Here is a 19,609-nt window from a genome sequence, read left to right as displayed (position 1 = left end):
CACATTCTGTGGCTCCCTTCCCTCTCTGCAATTGCTTCACTGAATTCAAAGGGTGAAGTGGATGAAGAGATATTTGGCACACCCCATTATCCGGCACAAGGATATAAACAGGGGGCACAGTGGTGAAGATTCAGTGACCCAGGTTCAGTCTTGACCCCTTGTGGCACTCCCATGGTACTGTGCTGTGCACGCCCCGAAGTACAACATGGCCCAGCATGCAGTGTTATCGTCTCCCAGTCAGGACAAGGTGAAGTGATGCAGCCTGTTGCTCTGCTCAAGGTGGCAAAAGCTTGGGAATAGGATGTTTCCCTGTGCTCTTGAACGGGGAAGGGGAAGCAGAGACACCAGGAAGAGGACATTGCCCTACTGAATCTCAGCCTGCCGGCAACAGGAGTGTGAATCAACCCTTGTGCCAGCAAGAGGCAAGAAATCAGGATGCCCAGTGAACCAGTTACTTTGATGCGCATTGGTGTGGTAGTGTAACGAAGATAAAGCGTAAGGACACAAACAAAGAACCAGCAGGGCACATGGACCCTGCAGCTGCCCAGAGCATGGGTTAAGGAGCTTCAGGAGCAGAAAGGACAAAAATGGGTAATTAAAATGGGAATGGTGTGGAAAGTAGTGAAATTGCAAAGAACGCCAGTGAATAAAAGCGTTAAGGAGGACCTCACAAAGGGGGTTGTTATTTTCGGAAAATCAGGTTGTACCTTGCTGTTCAAGCTTTTTCATGAGTTTGGCATCACTGCTGTCAAGGAGGGTCACAGTCCTGGTCTTTCGTGATCTTCCTTTACCCTGGTTGAGCACGGTTAGCTTCTGGGCCCGCTGCTTGCTGGAATTTGGCGGCCGTCCCCGTCTGCTCATCATTGCTTGAATCCGCAGAGGGGCTTCTTCAGCTGTGAGCTTATACCACTGGTTGTCCTGAAGAAATCAGAGAGAGATCACATGGACACATGGAGGGAGGAAGCAGACTTTTGTCTGTGTATAAAACACAACTTGCTGAAGGTTTGATCTACAGGTGAAAGGTGGCAGTGGTTTGTAATGTCAATGGGCTAGGCAGAGACGGGAAGGGTCTGAGTACACTCCCAAGTGCTTACACATTCCTTTCTCTTAACCCTGACAGTTGCGGGTGAAAGATGAACAGTTCAACATAAGGAGAGAGAGAAACCGACCCCACTGTCTTCCAAATCGCCCACGCAAAATCGCATTGGTCTGTCAGGCTGAAACTTGAGTGAAGCCTCCTCTGTTTATACCAAAAACTCTGGGGGATAATGGTGGTGTAAAAACTCTTTTCCCAGCAGCTTGTTCTAATCTCAAATTTTAATTAGAACCATAGAACATTACAGCACAGAAACAGGCCTTTTGGCCCTTCTTGGCTGTGCCGAACCATTTTTCTGCCTAATCCCACTGACCTGCACCTGAACCATATCCCTCCAAACCCCTCTCATCCATGTACCTGTCCAAGTTTTTCTTAAATGCTAAAAGTGAGCCCACATTTACCACTTCATCTGGCAGCTCATTCCACACTCTCACCACTCTCTGTGTGAAGAAGCCTCCCCTAATGTTCCCTTTAAACTTTGCCCCCTTAACCCATGTCCTCTGGTTTTTTTCTCCCCTGGCCTCAGTGGAAAAAGCCTGCTTGCATTCACTCTATCTATACCCATCATCATTTTATACACCTCTATCAAATCTCCCCTCATTCTACTACACTCCAGGGAATAAAGTCCTAACCTATTCAACCTTTCTCTGTAACTCAGTTTCTCAAGTCCCAGCAACATCCTTGTAAACCTTCTCTGCACTCTTTCAACCTTATTAATATCCTTCCTGTAATTCGGTGACCAAAACTGCACACAATACTCCAAATTCGACCTCACCAATGCCTTATACAACCTCACCATAACATTCCAACTCTTATACTCAATACTTTGATTTATAAAGGCCAATGTACCAAAAGTTCTCTTTACAACCCTATCTACCTGTGACGCCACTTTTAGGGAATTTTGTATCTGTATTCTCAGATCCCTCTGTTCTACTGCACTCCTCGGTACCCTACCATTTACCTTGGAATTGGAAGCAGACACTATGACACAAGTGAAATTGCTGTGGTATGGTAGCGACAGTGATTGTACTCTGCTCCCAGAATTGACTCCGGGGACACCGGTGGAAGCAGAGTTCTACACCGATGCCAGACAGTGTGTTCAGCCCTGCTGACTGGGAACAGTTGGAGGCAATACGTCCTGTTCTGGACCAACAGCTGATACAAACCTCAGGAGATTCTTTCATTTCAAAAAATTCTCCAACGTTCATTCTAGGACTGAAGCTGAAATGTTCACGACTGAGTTCTGTTATCCCGTTTCGGATCAGGTACTGAAAAACAAACATGATCCTCTTATAAGTTTCCAATCGAATGCTTGTGTGAGTTGACTTAAGGTCACAGGTGTCTCGTAATCAGACTCCTCTCAAAGTGCTGATAGGATTTTCACATGAAAAAGCACAAGATTTCTACGTTTTTAAAATGCTTAAACCCCAAGAGGCTTAAAAACTCTTGCCTCATGACATTTAAAATTACAAGACCATGCGACCCCCTTGACTGAAGTGAGTGGAAACTTTTCCATCACTGACAGGATTTGAACACCCTTAATGATGGATGAAGGGATTCAAGACTTCAAAGCCACGCGATGCCAAGCTCTTTAAAAGATCTCGGCCAACTGTCAACCACCGAACACCGCAGCCTCTTAGAGAATTCTCACTGATTTCTGTCACCACCATTATACAGTCACTGCCAAGAACGGCCGCACCACAGAAGGTGAAAGGTAATGCCCAGTGAATGTGGGGGACCTAGAACAGGTGAACCCCCCCCCCCATTCATAAACATAAACTGGCACATTTTGCAACAAAAAGAGCAGTATCTGTTTGCCAGCTTAAAAAAATTGGAAGGATTCAAATGAAGGGTGGAAGCTAATGGCCTACTGACCTATTGTAGAACAATATTCCCTGGAATGAAACAGCCTTTTTTGTTTAAAAAAAATATATTTTTCCACCATTTTTCTGGCAGCTCTGTGGCCAGTGTTATATCAGTGGGATATTAAAGCTGTCCAGCGCTCTCCTCACTCCGCACCTGTGTGTCCAAGCCAATTTTCCTCTCGCCAACACCAAGGGCAGAGCTTGGTGGTTGGGAGATAGATGGCGTGGAGGCCTGTCTATGAGGCCTCAGCTGAACGCAGCCAGCTTAGGGTAAGGGTCATACCAGAGTTTTCCAATCCTGGGCTATACAACCTCTATTTTGTTAAGGGCACAAGTGACTGAAGTCAACAACAACCATGCACTCAGCATCAGAAAGACTAAGGAACCGATTGTGGTTTTCAGGAAGGGGAAGTCAGGAGAACACACACCAGTCCCCATTGCGAGGTCAATTTTCAAGTTCCTGGATGTCAACATCTCAGAGGAGCTATCCTGGGCCCAACATATCGATATAATTACAAAAAAGAACATGTCAATGATTATGTTGCATTTGGAGCTTGAGGAGATTTTAAATGTCACCAAAACGTCTAGCAAATTTCTACAGATGTACCGTGGAGAGTATTCTAACTGGCTGCATCACTGTCTGGTATGGGGGGGCCACTGCACAGGGTCAGAAAAAGCTGCAGAGGGTTGTAAATTCAGCCAGCTCCATCGTGGAAACTAGCCCCCACACCGTCGAAGACATCTTCAAAAGACGATGCCCCAAGAATGCAGCATCGAGAACATACCCTCTTCTCACTACTACCATCAACACACCCAGCACCTCACTGAGCCAGTTGCCAGAGCCAAGCTGGTGCAACAATCCAAGTGATGTGATTCCTAAGCCAAGGAGGAGGGAGGTCCCTCCCCATCCCTGCTTCCAAATACCTAACAGTGACCTCAGGAGGTTCAGGGTCATTGGGGTGAGGCAGCATCCAAGCTTGGACACACTCCCTAAAAACCTACCATCTTCAAATAGCCACTATCCTCCTCTGCCCCAGGATTCACTGCTAAAGAGCAATACCGGGAAGAATTACAAAGGGGCAGCACCCCATTCTAATCAGAAGGCAGTGTCCTCAGGAGAAGGGAGGTAGATCTACAGGAATGTACCTTCCAAAGGCAACTTAAGATATTATAACAGCAGATAGCTAGTTGCATTATATAGTAGTTTTTTTAAGGTAATTACCTTTATAACATCAGGGAACTGACGCAACTTCTTTCCACAGGGGGCATAATAGGTGGTTTCCCCGTGCAGACGATTTCCTACAGTCTTTATTCTGATCTCACGTTTCCACCTGACAAAGACAACACCTTCATTAATTGAAAGTCAAACATTTAAAGTGATGATTATTTTCATAAAAGGCATTCATCATTTCCTTTCCCTCACCGTGACGCGTCTCCGAATCATGCAGTGTTCCTAGCTGAGGGGACTGAACAAGCAGGACCCCTACACTTCACAGAAACAGACGGTCTGGAAGGAGGCTACTCAGCTCATGCTAGCAGGTGAAATTCAGTAGAAAAGTCTGCTGCACTCATTCCAAAAGGAATGGAGTGGGAGAACGCAGACTAAATAGTACAGTGCTTATAGATGTGCAGGAATGTACAGCTTACAGGTACGTATAACTAATAAAGCACAGGGATCCTAGGTGTGACCAGAGAAAGACAGTACAGAAGCAGACAGGTTATATTGAACCTCTACCCAACACTGCTGTGGAGTTTCATGCCCAGTTCATCAGCACATTTTAGGAAGGGCAAGGAAGGACCTTGGAGAAGGTGCAGAAAAGATCTCCACTGCAAATTCAAGCTGGAAAAACTGGTATTATTCTCCTTAAGGTAAAGAAAACTTGAGAGGAGGTTTGATAGAGGGGACAAGATTATGACTGGTTTAGATCAGATAATCACAGAAACGTTCTCATTAGCAGCTAGCACAGATTTTAAATGAAGAGCAAAGGATAAGGTGAGGCGTGCAAAGAAGAAGTCATCTTATAGAGCAGCAATGATTGGAAACTCGCTGCCTGAAGGGAGGGAGAAAAGTAGAGTCAATCTAGGTCATCAGAAGAGGATGGGTCAGGGGCCGGAGGGGACAGTGTTAGGGCTGTCAGGAAATGGTGCTGATAGGATTGCTCTAGCAGTGACTCGATGAGCTTTGTATTCTCCTGGAAGCAGCACTACCTCCTACATTGCTCCAGCACTCTCCCAGTGCAGAGTCCATTCTGTTACTAGGGGGAGGTGGGGGGGATAAAGCTGCACAATGAAAAATGAAGGAAGGCAGAAAGGAAGTCAAATACGGGGTTTTATCCAGGCTTTGTGGGGGGGGGGGGGTGTAGCAGGACAGGTGGATTCAGGGTCAAGTTCAGGTAGAGAAAGGTTTACAGAGTGACCACTCAGTGGTATGCAGTAACCACTTCACGGAAGGGCAGAGGGAGGGCATTTGGCCAGAGTAGAACACGCTGCAAAACTAGAACAAGATGTGGAGCACAGCGCTATTACAGCTCGGGGGTTTGGAGTACAAAGTTCAATTCCAGCATCCTCTGTACGTTCTCCCTGTGTCCGAGTGGGTTTCCTCCAGTTCCTCCCACTGTTCAAAGACGTGCTAGTTGGTAGGTTAATTAGTCATTGTAAATTGTCCCATGATTAGGCCAGGATTAAAGTGGGGGTTGCTGGGCGGGACGGCCCACTGGGCCGGAAGGGCCTGTTCCACACTCTCTCTCTTAAATAAATAAAATAAAGACCGTGACAGATGGGGTAACCCAAGATTCAAAAGCCAGTGGATCTAAGCAAAGATCTTAGAGATTGCAAGACCTTGTGCGGGGGGATACTGGCCACAGAAATCTGGGTGAGCTAAGGCTTCTGGACGATGTAATGAGAGTTTCAAAGAGGCAGCATTGCAGGAAGTCTTAATCTCACTCAGGTAGTTTGAGAGACCTGGGCTACTGGTGATATTCATTCCTAGGAACTTGAAACTCTCAACTCTCTCAATCTCCTGGAGCAAAGGGGGCTATGGTGACGTTATAGAGCTATATAACATTATAAGGGGCACAAATAGGAGAGGTAGCCAGCATCTCTTTCCCAGAGTAAGATAGTCTAAAGTTGTTTTCATAACTTTAGACGGAGGAGGTTTAACATGGATCGAAGGGGTTTCTGGAATGAGCTGCTAGAGGAGGTGGTGGAGGCAGGAACATCATTTCGGAGGCATCTGGACAGCAGGGCACAGAGCAGGGAATTAATGCAGGTCAGTGGGACTAGTATAGATAGTTGTGATGGCTGGCAGAGACCTGGTGGGCCAAAAGGCCTGTTTCTGTGCTCCATCGATGAATTAGGAGCTACGAGGAGAACGGTGTTGAAGGCAGTCACTGTTGACCTTCGGCAGGGACAGGTGGGAATACATTTTCAAGATATTGTACGAGGAGAACGGTGTTGAAGGCAACGAAGGAGAGCAGTCACTGTTCACCTGAGCCTGGAAGTCTGATGACCTTCGGCAGGGACAGGTGGGAATACATTTCCAAGATATTCGTGTATTCAAAGACTTTGCAAACAAGTGAGGAGAGAGGGCAGTTGTTGGAGAAAGTGGAGCGACAAGGGGCAGTGACAAAGGGGGAAGACGGAAAGTTAAGAGGAGGATCGAGGAAGCAGGGAGAGGATTTTGTGGTCAAGCCGACAGGTGGAGTGGAGGGATCAGGTCGAGGGAGTGCACAAAATCCTCCCGTTTAAATGCTAAATATGAGGTTGGAGATGGTACAGGCACGGAGTTTGGGTCATTCCTGTTCTGCAAGATAACCTTAGATCAGTATGAGGGCTTGCTCTTGGATCCCCAAGATTAAAGGTGATGATCATGAGGGAGAGGAATAGAATGACGGCATGGGGTCTGGAAGGCAGTGAGAGGGATTTGATGCCCAAAGGGCACAATATCAGCAGACAGGAAGGAGACACATTGAGCTGTGGAGGCTCGGCCATTAAATACTGTATAATTAAAACACAGATGGAAAGGGTTCTTGTTCTTGCTTCTTATGTTCTTACTAATAACAACATTATTTATAGAGCACTTTTCATACAGATAGTTCAAAGTGCTTTACTAAAGTACAAACTCAAAATAAAAATAAATATGAAAACAAAAGACAAAAAGATGTTCGTTAAAATAAGTTTGGAGTTAGTCTGCATCCCTTATCGTTTTAAGTATTGAAATCCACAGTTTCGGAGCGTAGTTCAAAACAGCAGACTTGCTGACTATCGTTTGAGGGAGATTGTTTTCAATTCTGTGATGTACTCCGGTTCCAGACCATTAAGAACTTTAAAAGACTAGTTAGTAAGAGAACTTTAAAATCAATTCTAAGAGAAACAGAAAGTCAATTCTTAGAAGGACATAACAATCAGGTGAAAAGCATGAAGAGGGCAAAGCGCATTAGGGCAGGGACAGGGTGAGAGAAGTGGAGAACAGTGTTTAAAAGCACTGACACGATGTGTGCAGGGGAAAAGGAATGATATCAGGGACATTCAGAGATTGGGGGGGTTGTGGAGAGGGGTGAGTGCAGGGGGATACAGTGACCGACCCTTCAGGGTAAACGGAAAATAAATGAAGTCTATTGAGAGGTTCAAGTCTAAGAATTGCCCCGAGGAGAACTCAGGAACAACTGCAAACACCACAGTCAGAGTGAGGTCAAAGTGAAGAGTTTAATACAAACCATAAGAATAAGCCGTTTCACTGTCCTGAGACAGACCAAAGGTCGGTCTGACCCTCAAGGTCCAGGGGGTGACCAAGCCACTGGAGAGCATGCTGGGATCAGCCCAGAGGTGGTTTGACTGGGGATGCAGATGTCTGGGCTTAGACCTGGGAAGGGGAGGGACAGCAGAAAGATCTGGGCTTCACACATGAGTTGGACCACCTGGGGTTTGCAATGGAAGCGAGGTAGCAGGGAGGCATGGCCATAGGCACCAGCAGCAGGAACGGAAAGCAGTTTTCGGTGCAGACTACTTGTAATTATAAATGCAAAGGTTTTTCTTCTTTATGGTCCCCACTGGGGTCTTGCAAGCAGAGTTTCCTCTGGGAGTTTGGGGGTGAACGACTGGTTAAGTCACTGATTCTGGAGCCAGCTTTGCCGTTGAGATAAGTAGCACTCTGAAGATATGGCTTCCAGTTCCGTGGCTGCCAGGAGAGGTGACTGAGCCTGGCACTGAGAAACAGCACGGGCAATGCCACCAAATCCCTTCCAAAGCCGTGCAGGGCATGCTAACATGAAAACTGAGAGCTAGTGTACCTTTATTTTAGGCAACAGGCAGCAAAGGATCATCTGAGAAGTGCTAAGCACAATGTGATACCGGTTCAGAGGTGATAGCTGGTCGGTGCCAAGGTAGCTAATCACAGCGCTGAACCATGGGGACAAACACCAAAAGCAGGTGTGCGTGTGTGTGTCTGAGAAGTACAATTAAAACACAGCAGTTTTACTGGGAACAGAAATGCTCAGGCATTGGATAGACCTCAGGAGAAGCCCCAGCTTCCTGAAACAAGAAAACTATTGAAGGGGGCATCATCATTCAGACAGACCACAAAACCCTGTAAAGGCACACGGCACCAAAGACCACAAGTAGAATTGGCTCCATAGTACCTAAGATAAATTTGCGCTGAATTATCTAATCGTGGCCCAGGGAGGTAGTAACCCCTCAGCACCCCTGGGTTAGAGAAGAAAGGTATCAGCTGGAAGTCTGCTCTTGAGCATTGCTGAGAGAGCTTCAGTAGTAAGTGTACTCAGGTAAAGATCTGGTGAGAACAGTACTGAGCTCAACAACAGTGGATCATACACTATTGGTCAGACATGAAAGATGGTCTTTCATAGATGAGAGAAATGTCTCTGCAAGGTGGCGCCAGCGAACAACATGTCCAACAGTGACGTCCTACATTTTGATGGTGTGTGTGTCTGGGCCAACTGAAGATCTGGCGTTCTGCTGTCTCTGAGGGAGTTCGGTGAGGTTGGGAGCGGAGTGTGCAGCCTGGAGGCGTGGGGTGAGCCCATGATCGGCTCCATTGTTTCCTTCCGATTGAGGTATCGAGCAAGGACGAGGACAAGAGCGGAAGAGGGGCCTTGACCAGTCTTCCTCGCCTTCTCACTAGTTGCTGATGGAGGAAAGTGGATCCATGTTGCAAGGATTGATCGGCGAGGCTGTGGACTCATTTTGAGGGGGGGGGGGGCTTTAAGGTTCATGTAGCATGTGTTTCTAGATTCTGGTAACTCTTTGTTTTCTGTATTTTGAGCAGTTTGATTGGGGCAATCGATGTAGACCGGCTCTGCAGCCCACACTCAGCTTGTGGTGCTGAAATGAACCAAACTGAACACTCCTGGTTTGATAGTCTATGTGGTGTTCACTCGCTTTTTGCCGTTTGCGCAATTTGTTCTTTTTTTGATCATTGGGTAGTTGATGTTTTCTTTCAACAGGTTCCATTGTGTTCCTGACAGAGGATAAATCTCAGAATTGTATTCATATACATACTTTGATAATCAATGTACTTTAAATCTTTGAGCTACTTCTGGCTAGAATCCTGAGGTGTGGCAGAGCATCTTAGGGGTTTTACTTTAAGAATGGAGAAAGACAAAGGAAGGTGGGGTCTCTGCTAATATTTAGTACTTGCTTACTTGGACACAGAAGCATTTCTTTGGACAAGAAGGCTCCTTGGATGAAGTCCACTTACTTTGGATCTGCAACTGCGGCAGAGGTGAAATTTCACTGTTAATGGGTTGGCTTTCAGTAGACTTCAAACAAAAATAAACAGACAGGAGTTTTTTGCAATGGTGTCAATTGATGCTCTAAATTTAGCGCAGAGGAAATCAGAGAGAAGATTTGCATTTATATAGCGCCACAGCACAAATTGCCTCAAAGCGCTTCCTTGAAGTGCGGGATAGTTCTTACAGCACGACTTGAGAAAGGCGTACCTTCTGAATGATGCCAGCAAAAATATGTTAATGATGCAGATCTGAGAACAAGATAAGGATTTGCAGGTGAGACCTCAGGTAACGATGGAAAGTCTTGGATGATAAGGAAAAGCTGAAGTTACACAGTGTCAGGCAGATGACGCATACTGTATCATTTCTATTTGCTAACAAGGCCAGCATTTCTTGCCCAAGCCTAAAATGGAGTGTGAAGAGAGGTGTAGAAATGAGACCAATCAAATTCAAGACCGTAGTGCCATGACTGCATTCCACGGCCAGGGAACAAAAGCTCGCTACTTTTGATCAGAGACTGGGTTGCATTGGTGAGCCAAAAATAATGTTATCTCAATGTCCCAGTTACACAAGCTTAGTTAGTTATGTGGCCAAGACTTCCTTAGGAGGTCTATCAAGGAAATGCAACAAAACTTAACACAAGGAAGACAAGAGAGTGGTTACAGGGACAGAGCCAGCTAAAGGCAATATTAAAGAAAATATTGAGCTGCAAGAGTTACAAAATTGAGAAACAGACCAAGACATTGACAGTTGGGGATTTCAATTTGTCTAAGACCAAGGCCTGGTAGAGATGGCGATCCAGGCAGTGGTCGGATTTAAGGCCTGAAGCTGGAGCTCCCTGTGCTTTCAGCAAATGTGGTACTTGCTTCTGTATCTAACAGCCTTAATAAACATCAGAGAAAATTACCCGTATTGCAGTGGAATGCGCAACTCGCTTTCGTCAGTTACTCTTCTACGCATGTATTTGCCTGTGGAGGAGAAAAGCAAGAGGACATTTTACTTCCACATACAAGCCGTACTATTGGTAGCACGTGGTGTTTATGACAAACCCTGTCAGAATCCTAGCTTTTGATGCTGTGCTCTAAGAAACACCACGCACACCTGTATTGACATCAAAGTCTGAAAATTGCCAGTTCCCTTCCTTCTGAGCATCCCTTTCCACACCTCGTCCATGCTGTTTGCTCTTCCATTGACTTGCTCTTGAGGGAGTCCCGGTGGAAAGTGCAACTACTGAAGGTGTTTCCCCAGGAAACACAGAAACCAAAAGGGAAACTCTGTTCAAATTTCCCCTCCCCCTCTGCCATGCTAAGGTTACCACAACAAAGTGCACACTAACCCATTTGCTTTGCAGCTCTAAGGCTCACTGAAAAGGGTGATGCCTATATTGTGATGGACGTGACTTGGTTTCTCTCTCTTTTGAAAGGTACCTTACCTTCTGACCCCTCTTTGCCACGCTTACACTATGGCCCTGGCCAACGGACAAATGTGTACCTTATGCAGCTGTACAAGAGAGGTGTACAAGTCCTCTGTGACTCTCATAGCTGTGTAATTAACACCAGGATCAAACATGCCAACCCATCACTCTCTGGCCCAGCAGCTTAACACCATTCCTTTATATGCTAAACTACTCAGACTGCAGTAGACACAAAGGAGACCTGCCAAAGCTATTATCTTTGGCCTTATATTAATAGTGCTCTTGCAGTTATTAGCAACAAGAAAGAGACAGTTGAGGTGGATTTTAGTTACAAGGCTCCTGGCTGCCATGGGAGTTCCCAGATAACTGAACTCTGTGCTGCTGTATTACCTCACTCAAATCTGCTTCCCTGCAGGGACATGGAACCCCTCCTCTCACCCCCATCCCTCTTTCAGCCCAAAATGACACTAAAATATTAACAAACAAGCCGGTTGACACTTACAAATGGAATTCCTTCGACTATTTCCACAAGAATTCCCACAAAAGGTGGGAACATCCTTGATAAGACAGGAGGCTAAGGGGATTTCACACATCCTTTCTTCCATTAGCATTGCAACCTCAACTTTACCTTTACAACAGCCTTAGCCATGAGAGAATTGCAAGTCGAGATTAATTAAACACAAGAGATTCTGCAGATGCTGGAAATCTTGAGCAAGAAGCAAACAAAACCCTTCGGGGTCTCCGTCAGAAACGCCCTGCACAGATGCTGCCTGACTTGCTGACTTCCTTCGGCATTTTGTGTGTGTTGCTCAAGATGAACTAAACCCCTTTCTCTTCTCCTATCCTCCTACATTTAAGGTTGTCCTTAGCATAGATTTTTTTTCCATAAGTTACCCTATAATGTCTTCCACATATTTGTCCTCACTCTGGTGTAAAGGTAGAAAGTCCACAAGATGAATACAACAAACACATTGGTTAGGGTGTTAAGGGTTAGCCTGGTTGTTTTAAAAACAGTGATAAATATCTTGCAAATGGTAGTGTGAATTCTAGGAAATGCTTGATGGTGTACTTGAGATAGAGGAATTTTTTCTCCTTCCTCTTGGCTGTTGAGATGCCATGTTCCACTCCTGTCCACAGGGCTGAAAGGCCGTCCACAACGACTCTCTTCCAAATTTTGCTTCCTCCTCAGGGTGCAGTTGCCCTCGTACACAAGCCAGTCGGCCTGGATGCTGTACATGGGACAGCAGTGCAACCCCGAATTTAAACTGGTCAAAAAAAATTACATGCCAAGAAAAAAAATTCATCTTAAGCAGTAGTTCATGCTGCTGACTGTCCAGGGTGCTACTGGAAGAAATATCACTTGGGATTGGGAAAAGCTTCCTCAGACCCTTTTACTTAAAAAGTTACGAGACATCGGACAAAAAGCTGTTGTTGGACAGTAACAAATTGCCCAGTCAGTTCAGGAAGAGTCCATTCCCCCACCAATTAGCCAAGGGAGGTGGTACTTCTTGATGATGGACGTAATGAATGGTAGGGCTGTATTGGCTGGAGGCAAGAGATTATGTGATGTAACTTTGGGAGTTGGCCTAGCTTGAGTTAAAACTACTGACCTCCACAATAATAAACTGCTCTTGACCAGTTTGTTGGGGGGGGAGGGGAGCAGGGAGGGGGTGGGGAAGTCAGAAGGGTTGGAGGGGGAAACTGTCTCTTTGATGGGAAGTGATGAGGGCCCCTAGAGCTCTGTGATTCCACGGCTTAACAAAATGTCCCAGAATTTCCCATGCTGCTGTCTGTTTCCTTGCCTGAGGAGATACCCCCAATTACAAGTGCAGTGGAGGTAACAACTGAGGTATACAATTACCAACAACTACTTATTCACCTGATTTTCTCGGGGGAAGTGGACATCATTGGCAACTTCGAGCCCATTCCCAAAGCTGCACCATTTCAGAGTCAGGAGAAGTAATATTAAAAAGAGAAAATACTGGAAGCATCCTGTGGGGAGGGGGAGAAATGGGGGCAAGATTTCAGGTGGGTGATCCTTCAATGTTTCTTATGCAAAACCTGAAATGTTACCTCTTGTTTTTCTCTCCACAGCTGCTCCCTTGCCCACTGACAAGCATTTTCTCCATTTATTGTCTGGTGTCTGAGTCAGACTGGTATCAATTTACACAGCTAATCCTAGGTCAGCAATTTCCAACATTTCTCATCTTACACTCCACTTGATGCTGAAATGGCCAAAGTACAAAATGAATAATCCCATTACTCTCAACTCACTAATAAACTCAGCATGGGGTGAGCAGGGTCCAAAGTGTGAAACAGATCAGGATTCGCAACCAGATATCACTGAGGTTTGCAAACAAACTGATACACAGAGGGAAGAGGAAAACGAAGAGTTTGCATTTATATTGCGCCTTATTCATGTTTGTTGGAACAATCTCAAAGTGCTTCACCTACAATGAATTACTTTGAAGAGCAGTGCCTGTTGCGTTGTAGGTAAACGCGGCAGCCATTTTGCGCACAGCAAGATCCTACAAGCAGCAGATAAATGAGCGGTTACTGTTATTTAGTGATACTGGTTGAGGGAGCAATATTTGCTAGGACACTGGTGGGGAGAGGGGGATCTTCTCGTTCTTCTTCCATCGGTGCCAAGGGATCTTTAATGTTCACCTGAACTGTATCTTTGTGGATCACTAATGCAGCATGGTGACTGTGTTACCAGACTAGTAATACACAGGCCTGAACTAACGACAAAGTATGTTCAACAATGGCTGGGGAATTTAAAGTTCTGCTAAATAAATACCTGCAACGAAAGAGCAAACCACATATACTGGAAGTCACAAATAAAAACAGAAAACTGGAACTACCAAACAGGTACTCAGCATCTGCAAGCAGAAGCAGAATAAATACTTCAGGTTAATGGCAGCTCTGATAACAAAAGCCAGTCAGCTGACATTAACTCTGCTTTTCTTGCCATAGATGATGCCTATCTGTTGAGTTTTTCCAACTTTTTCGGTTTTTATATCAGAAATGAAAAGTCGTGTCAGTAGCCGTGACCAAAACGTTACTGGATTGTTGGAAAACCCATCTTGTTCACTGGGATTCAATAAAGAAAAACGTTGCCATCCCTAACCGGTCTGATCCACTGGCTTTCAAGTTCTCAACATTGCTCCAGACCCCATGTAGTCTCTTGGTATTCAGGCAAACATGAGCATAGAAATCTTCCTCTGACTATTAACTCTTGCCCTCATTCAGTAGATGAACCACCTCCACATTGAGCAACACTTGGAAGAAGCTCTGAAAGTAGCAAGGGCACAATGTCCTCTGTGTGGGGACTTCAACGTCCATCACTAAGAATGGTTTGGTTACACCGCCACAGAGTGAGTGGATCGAGCCCCGAGGAAAGGGTCTGCATGAACCAACACAAGAGACACACCTACTTGAGCTGCGGTACACGCTGTTGTCCAGGAAAGCACTGCCACTGTGCGCACCTTTGAAGACCACATCAGAAACACCCTTCATCGTGTTCTGTAGAACCACACACACACACGCTAAGTGAGATGGACTGAAATAGATCAAAGCTGCATTGCTGAGACTCAGTGGAATCTCAGCAGCTGCAGAAGTGTTCACCACCACAATCCCTCACTCCACAGGGATTTGAATCCCTGCTCCAATGAGAAAACTCAAAGAGCATCACCAAGTGCAGCTTGAAATTAAGGGACCTCTTGGTGAAGCTGGAACACAGGGCTATTTCTGTGCTACAAATATGCAACAGATACGACTAAAAGACCCACAACCATAAGATCAGATAAACCTCATCGGTCCTGGAACTTTTCAGCATGAATCACAGCTCCAAGAATGTCAGTGATGCTGGAGTTCAGAAGATTAGTATCAAAGGCTGATAAAAAGTGGCAGATGGAATACAGTGTCAGGAAGTGTATGGTCACGCACCTTGATAGAAGAAATAAAAGCACAGACTATTTTCTAAACGGAGAGAAAATATAAAACTCCAAGATGCAAAGGGACTTGAGCAGAATTCCCTAAAGGTTCATTTGCAGGTTGAGTCTGTGGTGTGGAAGGCAAATGCAATATTAGCATTCATTTCAAGAGGACCAGCATATAAAAGCAAGGGTGTAATGTTGAAACTTTATAAAGCACTGGTGAGACCTTACTTGGAGTACTGTGAGCAGTTTTGGGCCCCTTATCTTAGAAAAAATGTGCTGAAACTGGAGAAGGTTCAAAGGAGGTTCACGAGAATGATTCCAGGATTGAATGGCTTGTCATATGAAGGTATTTTGACGGCTCTAGGCCTGTATTCACTGGAATTCAGAAGAATGGGGGGTGACCTCATTGAAACGGCGAAAGGCCTCAATAGTGTGGACGTGGAGAGGATGTTACCCATGGTGGGGGGGGGTCTAGGACCAGATGACACAGCCTCAGAATAGAGGGGCGTCCTGTGAGAACGGAGATGAAGAGTAATTTCTCGAGCCAGAGTGGCAAATCTGTGGAATGCATTGCCACAGGCAGCTGTGGAGACAAAGTCATTAAGTATATTTAATTCAGAGGTTGATAAGGCATGAAGGAATACGAGGAGATTGGTGAGAGGAAAAATGGATCAGCCATGATGAAATAGCCTAATCCTGCTCCTATATTTTATGGAAATATTCATAACTACACCTTGCCAAAAGTGTCAGGTCCTTCTCTTCTTCCTAGCACTTTTTCAGCCATTTTTCAGTATATTCAGTTCTCTCCATATTACATCATGAAATAGCTGAACACACTGGATCTGACAAAGGCTATGGGGCCAGACAACATCCCAGATGTAGTCTTCATCCTGGTTGAAGACTTCTTTTCCAGAACTAGCAGCTCTGCCTCCAGCCAAGTAGAAAATTAGCGCTAAGGTATGCCCTCTTCACTAAACACAGGACAAAGCCAAACTGGCTCATTACTGCTCAGTCTGTCCACTCTCAGCAAAGTGACGGAAGATGTTGTTAACAGCACAGCCTCATCAATAGCCTTCTCTACATGCCCAGCTTGGGTTTCCACTAAGATCATTCAGCTCCAGACATCATCAGAACCTTGGTCAAAACATGGACTAATGAGCTGAACTGCAGAGAGTGATATGGGAGGTCTAATTTGGAGTATTGTGTGCATGCATGTTCACCTACCCACAGGAAAGATGTAAATAATTTTGAAGGAGTACAGAGAAAATTTACAAGGATGTTGCCGGGACTGGAGGACCTGAGTTATAAGGAAAGATTGAGTAGGTTTGGACTTTATTCCTTAGAACATAGAAGGCTGAGGGGATATTTGATAGAGGCATACAAAATTATCAGACATATTGATAGGATAAACGCAAGCAGGCTTTTCCGCTCAGTTGGGTAGGACTACAACTTGAGGTCATGGGTTAAGCAGAACACGACAGGAAACTTCTTTGGGAGAGTGTAGAATGAGCCACTAGCGCAAGTGGTACATGTGATTTCAAATTCAACATTTAAGAGAAGTTTGGATAGGTACATGGATGGTAGGGGTATGGAGGGTTATGGTTCCCAGTGCAGGTCGATGGGAGTAGGCATTTTAAATGTTTCGGTACAGACTAGATGGGCCAAAGGGTCTGTTCTGTGCTGTACTTCACTATAACTCTATCACCTCCAGCTGCTTCATAAATAACCTTCCTTCCATCACAACGCCAGACGGGGAGATGTTCACTGATGTGTACACAATGTTCAATTCCAAATCACAACTCTTCATTTCTGTCCACATACAGCAAGGCCTGCATAACATTTAGGGATGGTCTGATAAGAGACACGCAAGTGCTGGGCAATGATGATCTCTAATAGGAGACAGTCCAATGATCAACCCTTTATATTAAATGGCACTATCATTGCCAAGATTCATGTAATCAACATCCTGACGATCATTGTTGACCAAAAACTTAACTGGACCAGCCATATAAATATCAGAGCAGAAGCTGGGTATCATCTCCTGACACCCCAAAGCTCATCTGTAAGGTGCAAGTCCAGATCTCTGCTGGCAAGTGTGAGTGTGCCTCCAACATCACTCAAGAAGGTCAACATCACTCAGGACAAAGCAGGATGCTTGATTGGTACTTTATCTGCCACCCTAAATATTTACCACCAGCACACAATGACTGATATGCAGAATCTACAAAATACACTGCAGTAATTTGCCCAGACAACTCTCATAGCACCAGACTCACAAATCTACCTCCCACCCTCCCCTCCACAGCGGGGGCACTAGGAGCATGGGCACACCGCCACTTGTACAAGTTTCACACCACTCTGACTTGGAAATATACTACCATCCCTTCACTGATGCTAGGCCCACTACTCAGTGCTACCATCGAGGAGGAGGTACAGGAGCCTGAAGACACACACTCAATAGTTCAGGAACAACCTCTTCCTCTCCATCATCAGGTTTCTGAATGGTCCATGAACCAGTTAACACTACCTCACTATTTTGCTCTCTTTTAGCACTACTTATTTAGTTTTTATATATTTATGGTAACTTAATAGTAATTTTCTTAAGTATCGCACTGTTCTGCTGCCACAATAAATTTCACTACATACATCAGCGATCATAAACCTAATTCCGATTCCAAACCCTGGAATTGCCTCCCCTAACAGCACTGTGACAGTGCCTTCACTGGGAAGGTCTGCAGCTCACCACCACGTTCTCAAAGGAGATAAGGGATGGGCAATAAATGCTGGCCTTGCCAATGATGCCCGCATTCTATAAATGAATGCAAAATATATATATACTTCACTTGTTTAAATGCCCACGTTTAATATCCTGCCCTGATGCCCACATCTTGACAGTAGCAAATGTTGACTTGGGAGGTGTTTCCAAAGTAATGGCATGCAATATGTAGCTAGTACACACTGTAGTCCACTGTCTTATCTTGGCTTCTCTCTCCACATATGCTGCCTGACCTCTTAAGTGTTCCCAACATTTTTCCGATTTATTTTTCAGGCTGAAGAACTTGCTTTCTCTGAAGAAAAATTGTGAACTAGATGGGTTTTCTGATCATTTCAGGGTCACCATCACTGACGTCAGCTTTTAATTCCAGATTTATTTTGTAAACTGATTTTAAATTCCCAGCTGCTGGGGTGGGATTTGAACTTGTGCTTCTGGATAACTCTCCTTGTAACTCAACCAATATCCCAACATCTCAAATTTTCTATACATTAATAGCTATGGCATTAATAAGTTATATGTTGAACATATTGGAGTGTTTCCAGACCATGGATAGATCTACCTCTGCAATCTTGAGCAGCAGACTATTGGTCACAGAATTCTAGAGGCCCTGGATGTAATACATTGCCATGGAGATCGCAAAAAATACCGAGGAAATAAAATGGATTAAAGAGAACATGGTGTGCAGTACTGGTGGGGGTGTTGTGGTTTGGGGAGGAGGGGAGAAGGACAGCAGAGATAAACACACAGCTTAGTGTTAAGATAAGCTCTCTGGATCTGATTTCTTCCAGGGTTTGTAAGACTATTGGGCCTCGAAAATAGATAGGGGGAAGGGGTTCATTTAGACACAAGAGTCAGTTTAAGACAACCTCACACATAGATGACCAGAGCTTGTGAGATAGTCACCTGCCAGCTCTCCTGACCCGTGGAATGGTCCATGGCATTTGGAGAGAAGCAGCCGGAGAGAGGGAGAAATCACCAACAGGTGGGTGCGGGTGCTGAATCAGTGTTGATTGTTGCTCTATTGTGTTGCCATGTTACGGCTCAAGGCCTCTTCAAATGGGGAAGATTCTGACACGTGACTCACCCTGACCCTTGGTAGAGGATGGCGTGGGAGCTGCTTGCACCTTCGCAGGCTTTCTGGTGAGTGTGAGGGATTCCGGAGAGCTGGTGCTAGCAGCCGCCCTCTCACCTTCGATGTCGGACAGCATGAGGGCCGACATGGCTGCAGCATCATTGTCCACATCACTGATATCTGTAGAGTTGCAAAGCAGGGCTGTTAAATGAGAATAAAAGAAAAGCTTTCCACAACCAAAAATCTTTGACGAGACTGGTAAGTGCTTGTTTTCAGTTCCAAAGCACATGTGAGCAAGGCTCATTGAATCTGAAGCCCTTCAGTGCTGACTTACAGCTCAACAAAGATACCCAAGGGTTGCTTCGAGTCAAGCTGGTGTTTTGGTCCTAGGATCTGACAGCTCTATCTTGGCCCAGTTGCCGACCTGATCGTTCCCTTCAAGCGTTTTAGATAACATGGTTTGCTGCTGAATAATTCATCAGAGTTGATATCTGATATTGCCAGAGTTAAAATCATTGCAATTGCCGCTGTGGTCTCCATTTGAGAATGTTTGTTGATGTGTCAAGTTTTCCCCTTCATTTCTCTGGTTCGGACCATCCCAGTCTTATTTCGCCACTTGGATGTGGCAGTGTGTATTTCAATAGTGCGTTTGTACCTGCCACTGGCGCCTAACGAAACCTGTGGCAGTGATTTGACAGC

The 19,609-nt window shown here is 45.2% G+C and overlaps 1 protein-coding gene across 1 annotated transcript in view; it reads right to left on the bottom strand.

Annotated features, from left to right (window-relative positions):
* The window catches only part of LOC132384591 (bromodomain adjacent to zinc finger domain protein 2A-like), a 181,792-nt gene that overhangs the window by 104,970 nt on the left and 57,213 nt on the right, over positions 1–19,609 (bottom strand). The window contains exons 6-10 of the mRNA XM_059955810.1: positions 18,923–19,090; positions 10,615–10,675; positions 4,184–4,292; positions 2,263–2,364; positions 708–918 (exon numbers count right to left, since the gene is read on the bottom strand). Of these exons, the coding sequence (XP_059811793.1) occupies positions 708–918; positions 2,263–2,364; positions 4,184–4,292; positions 10,615–10,675; positions 18,923–19,090 (651 nt within the window). The remainder of the gene's footprint in view (positions 1–707; positions 919–2,262; positions 2,365–4,183; positions 4,293–10,614; positions 10,676–18,922; positions 19,091–19,609) is intronic.

Source organism: Hypanus sabinus, chromosome X1 (genome assembly GCF_030144855.1).
Source record: "Hypanus sabinus isolate sHypSab1 chromosome X1, sHypSab1.hap1, whole genome shotgun sequence".
In the NCBI taxonomy this organism is placed as follows: domain Eukaryota; kingdom Metazoa; phylum Chordata; class Chondrichthyes; order Myliobatiformes; family Dasyatidae; genus Hypanus; species Hypanus sabinus.
This window is presented reverse-complemented; position numbering and strand designations above follow the sequence as displayed.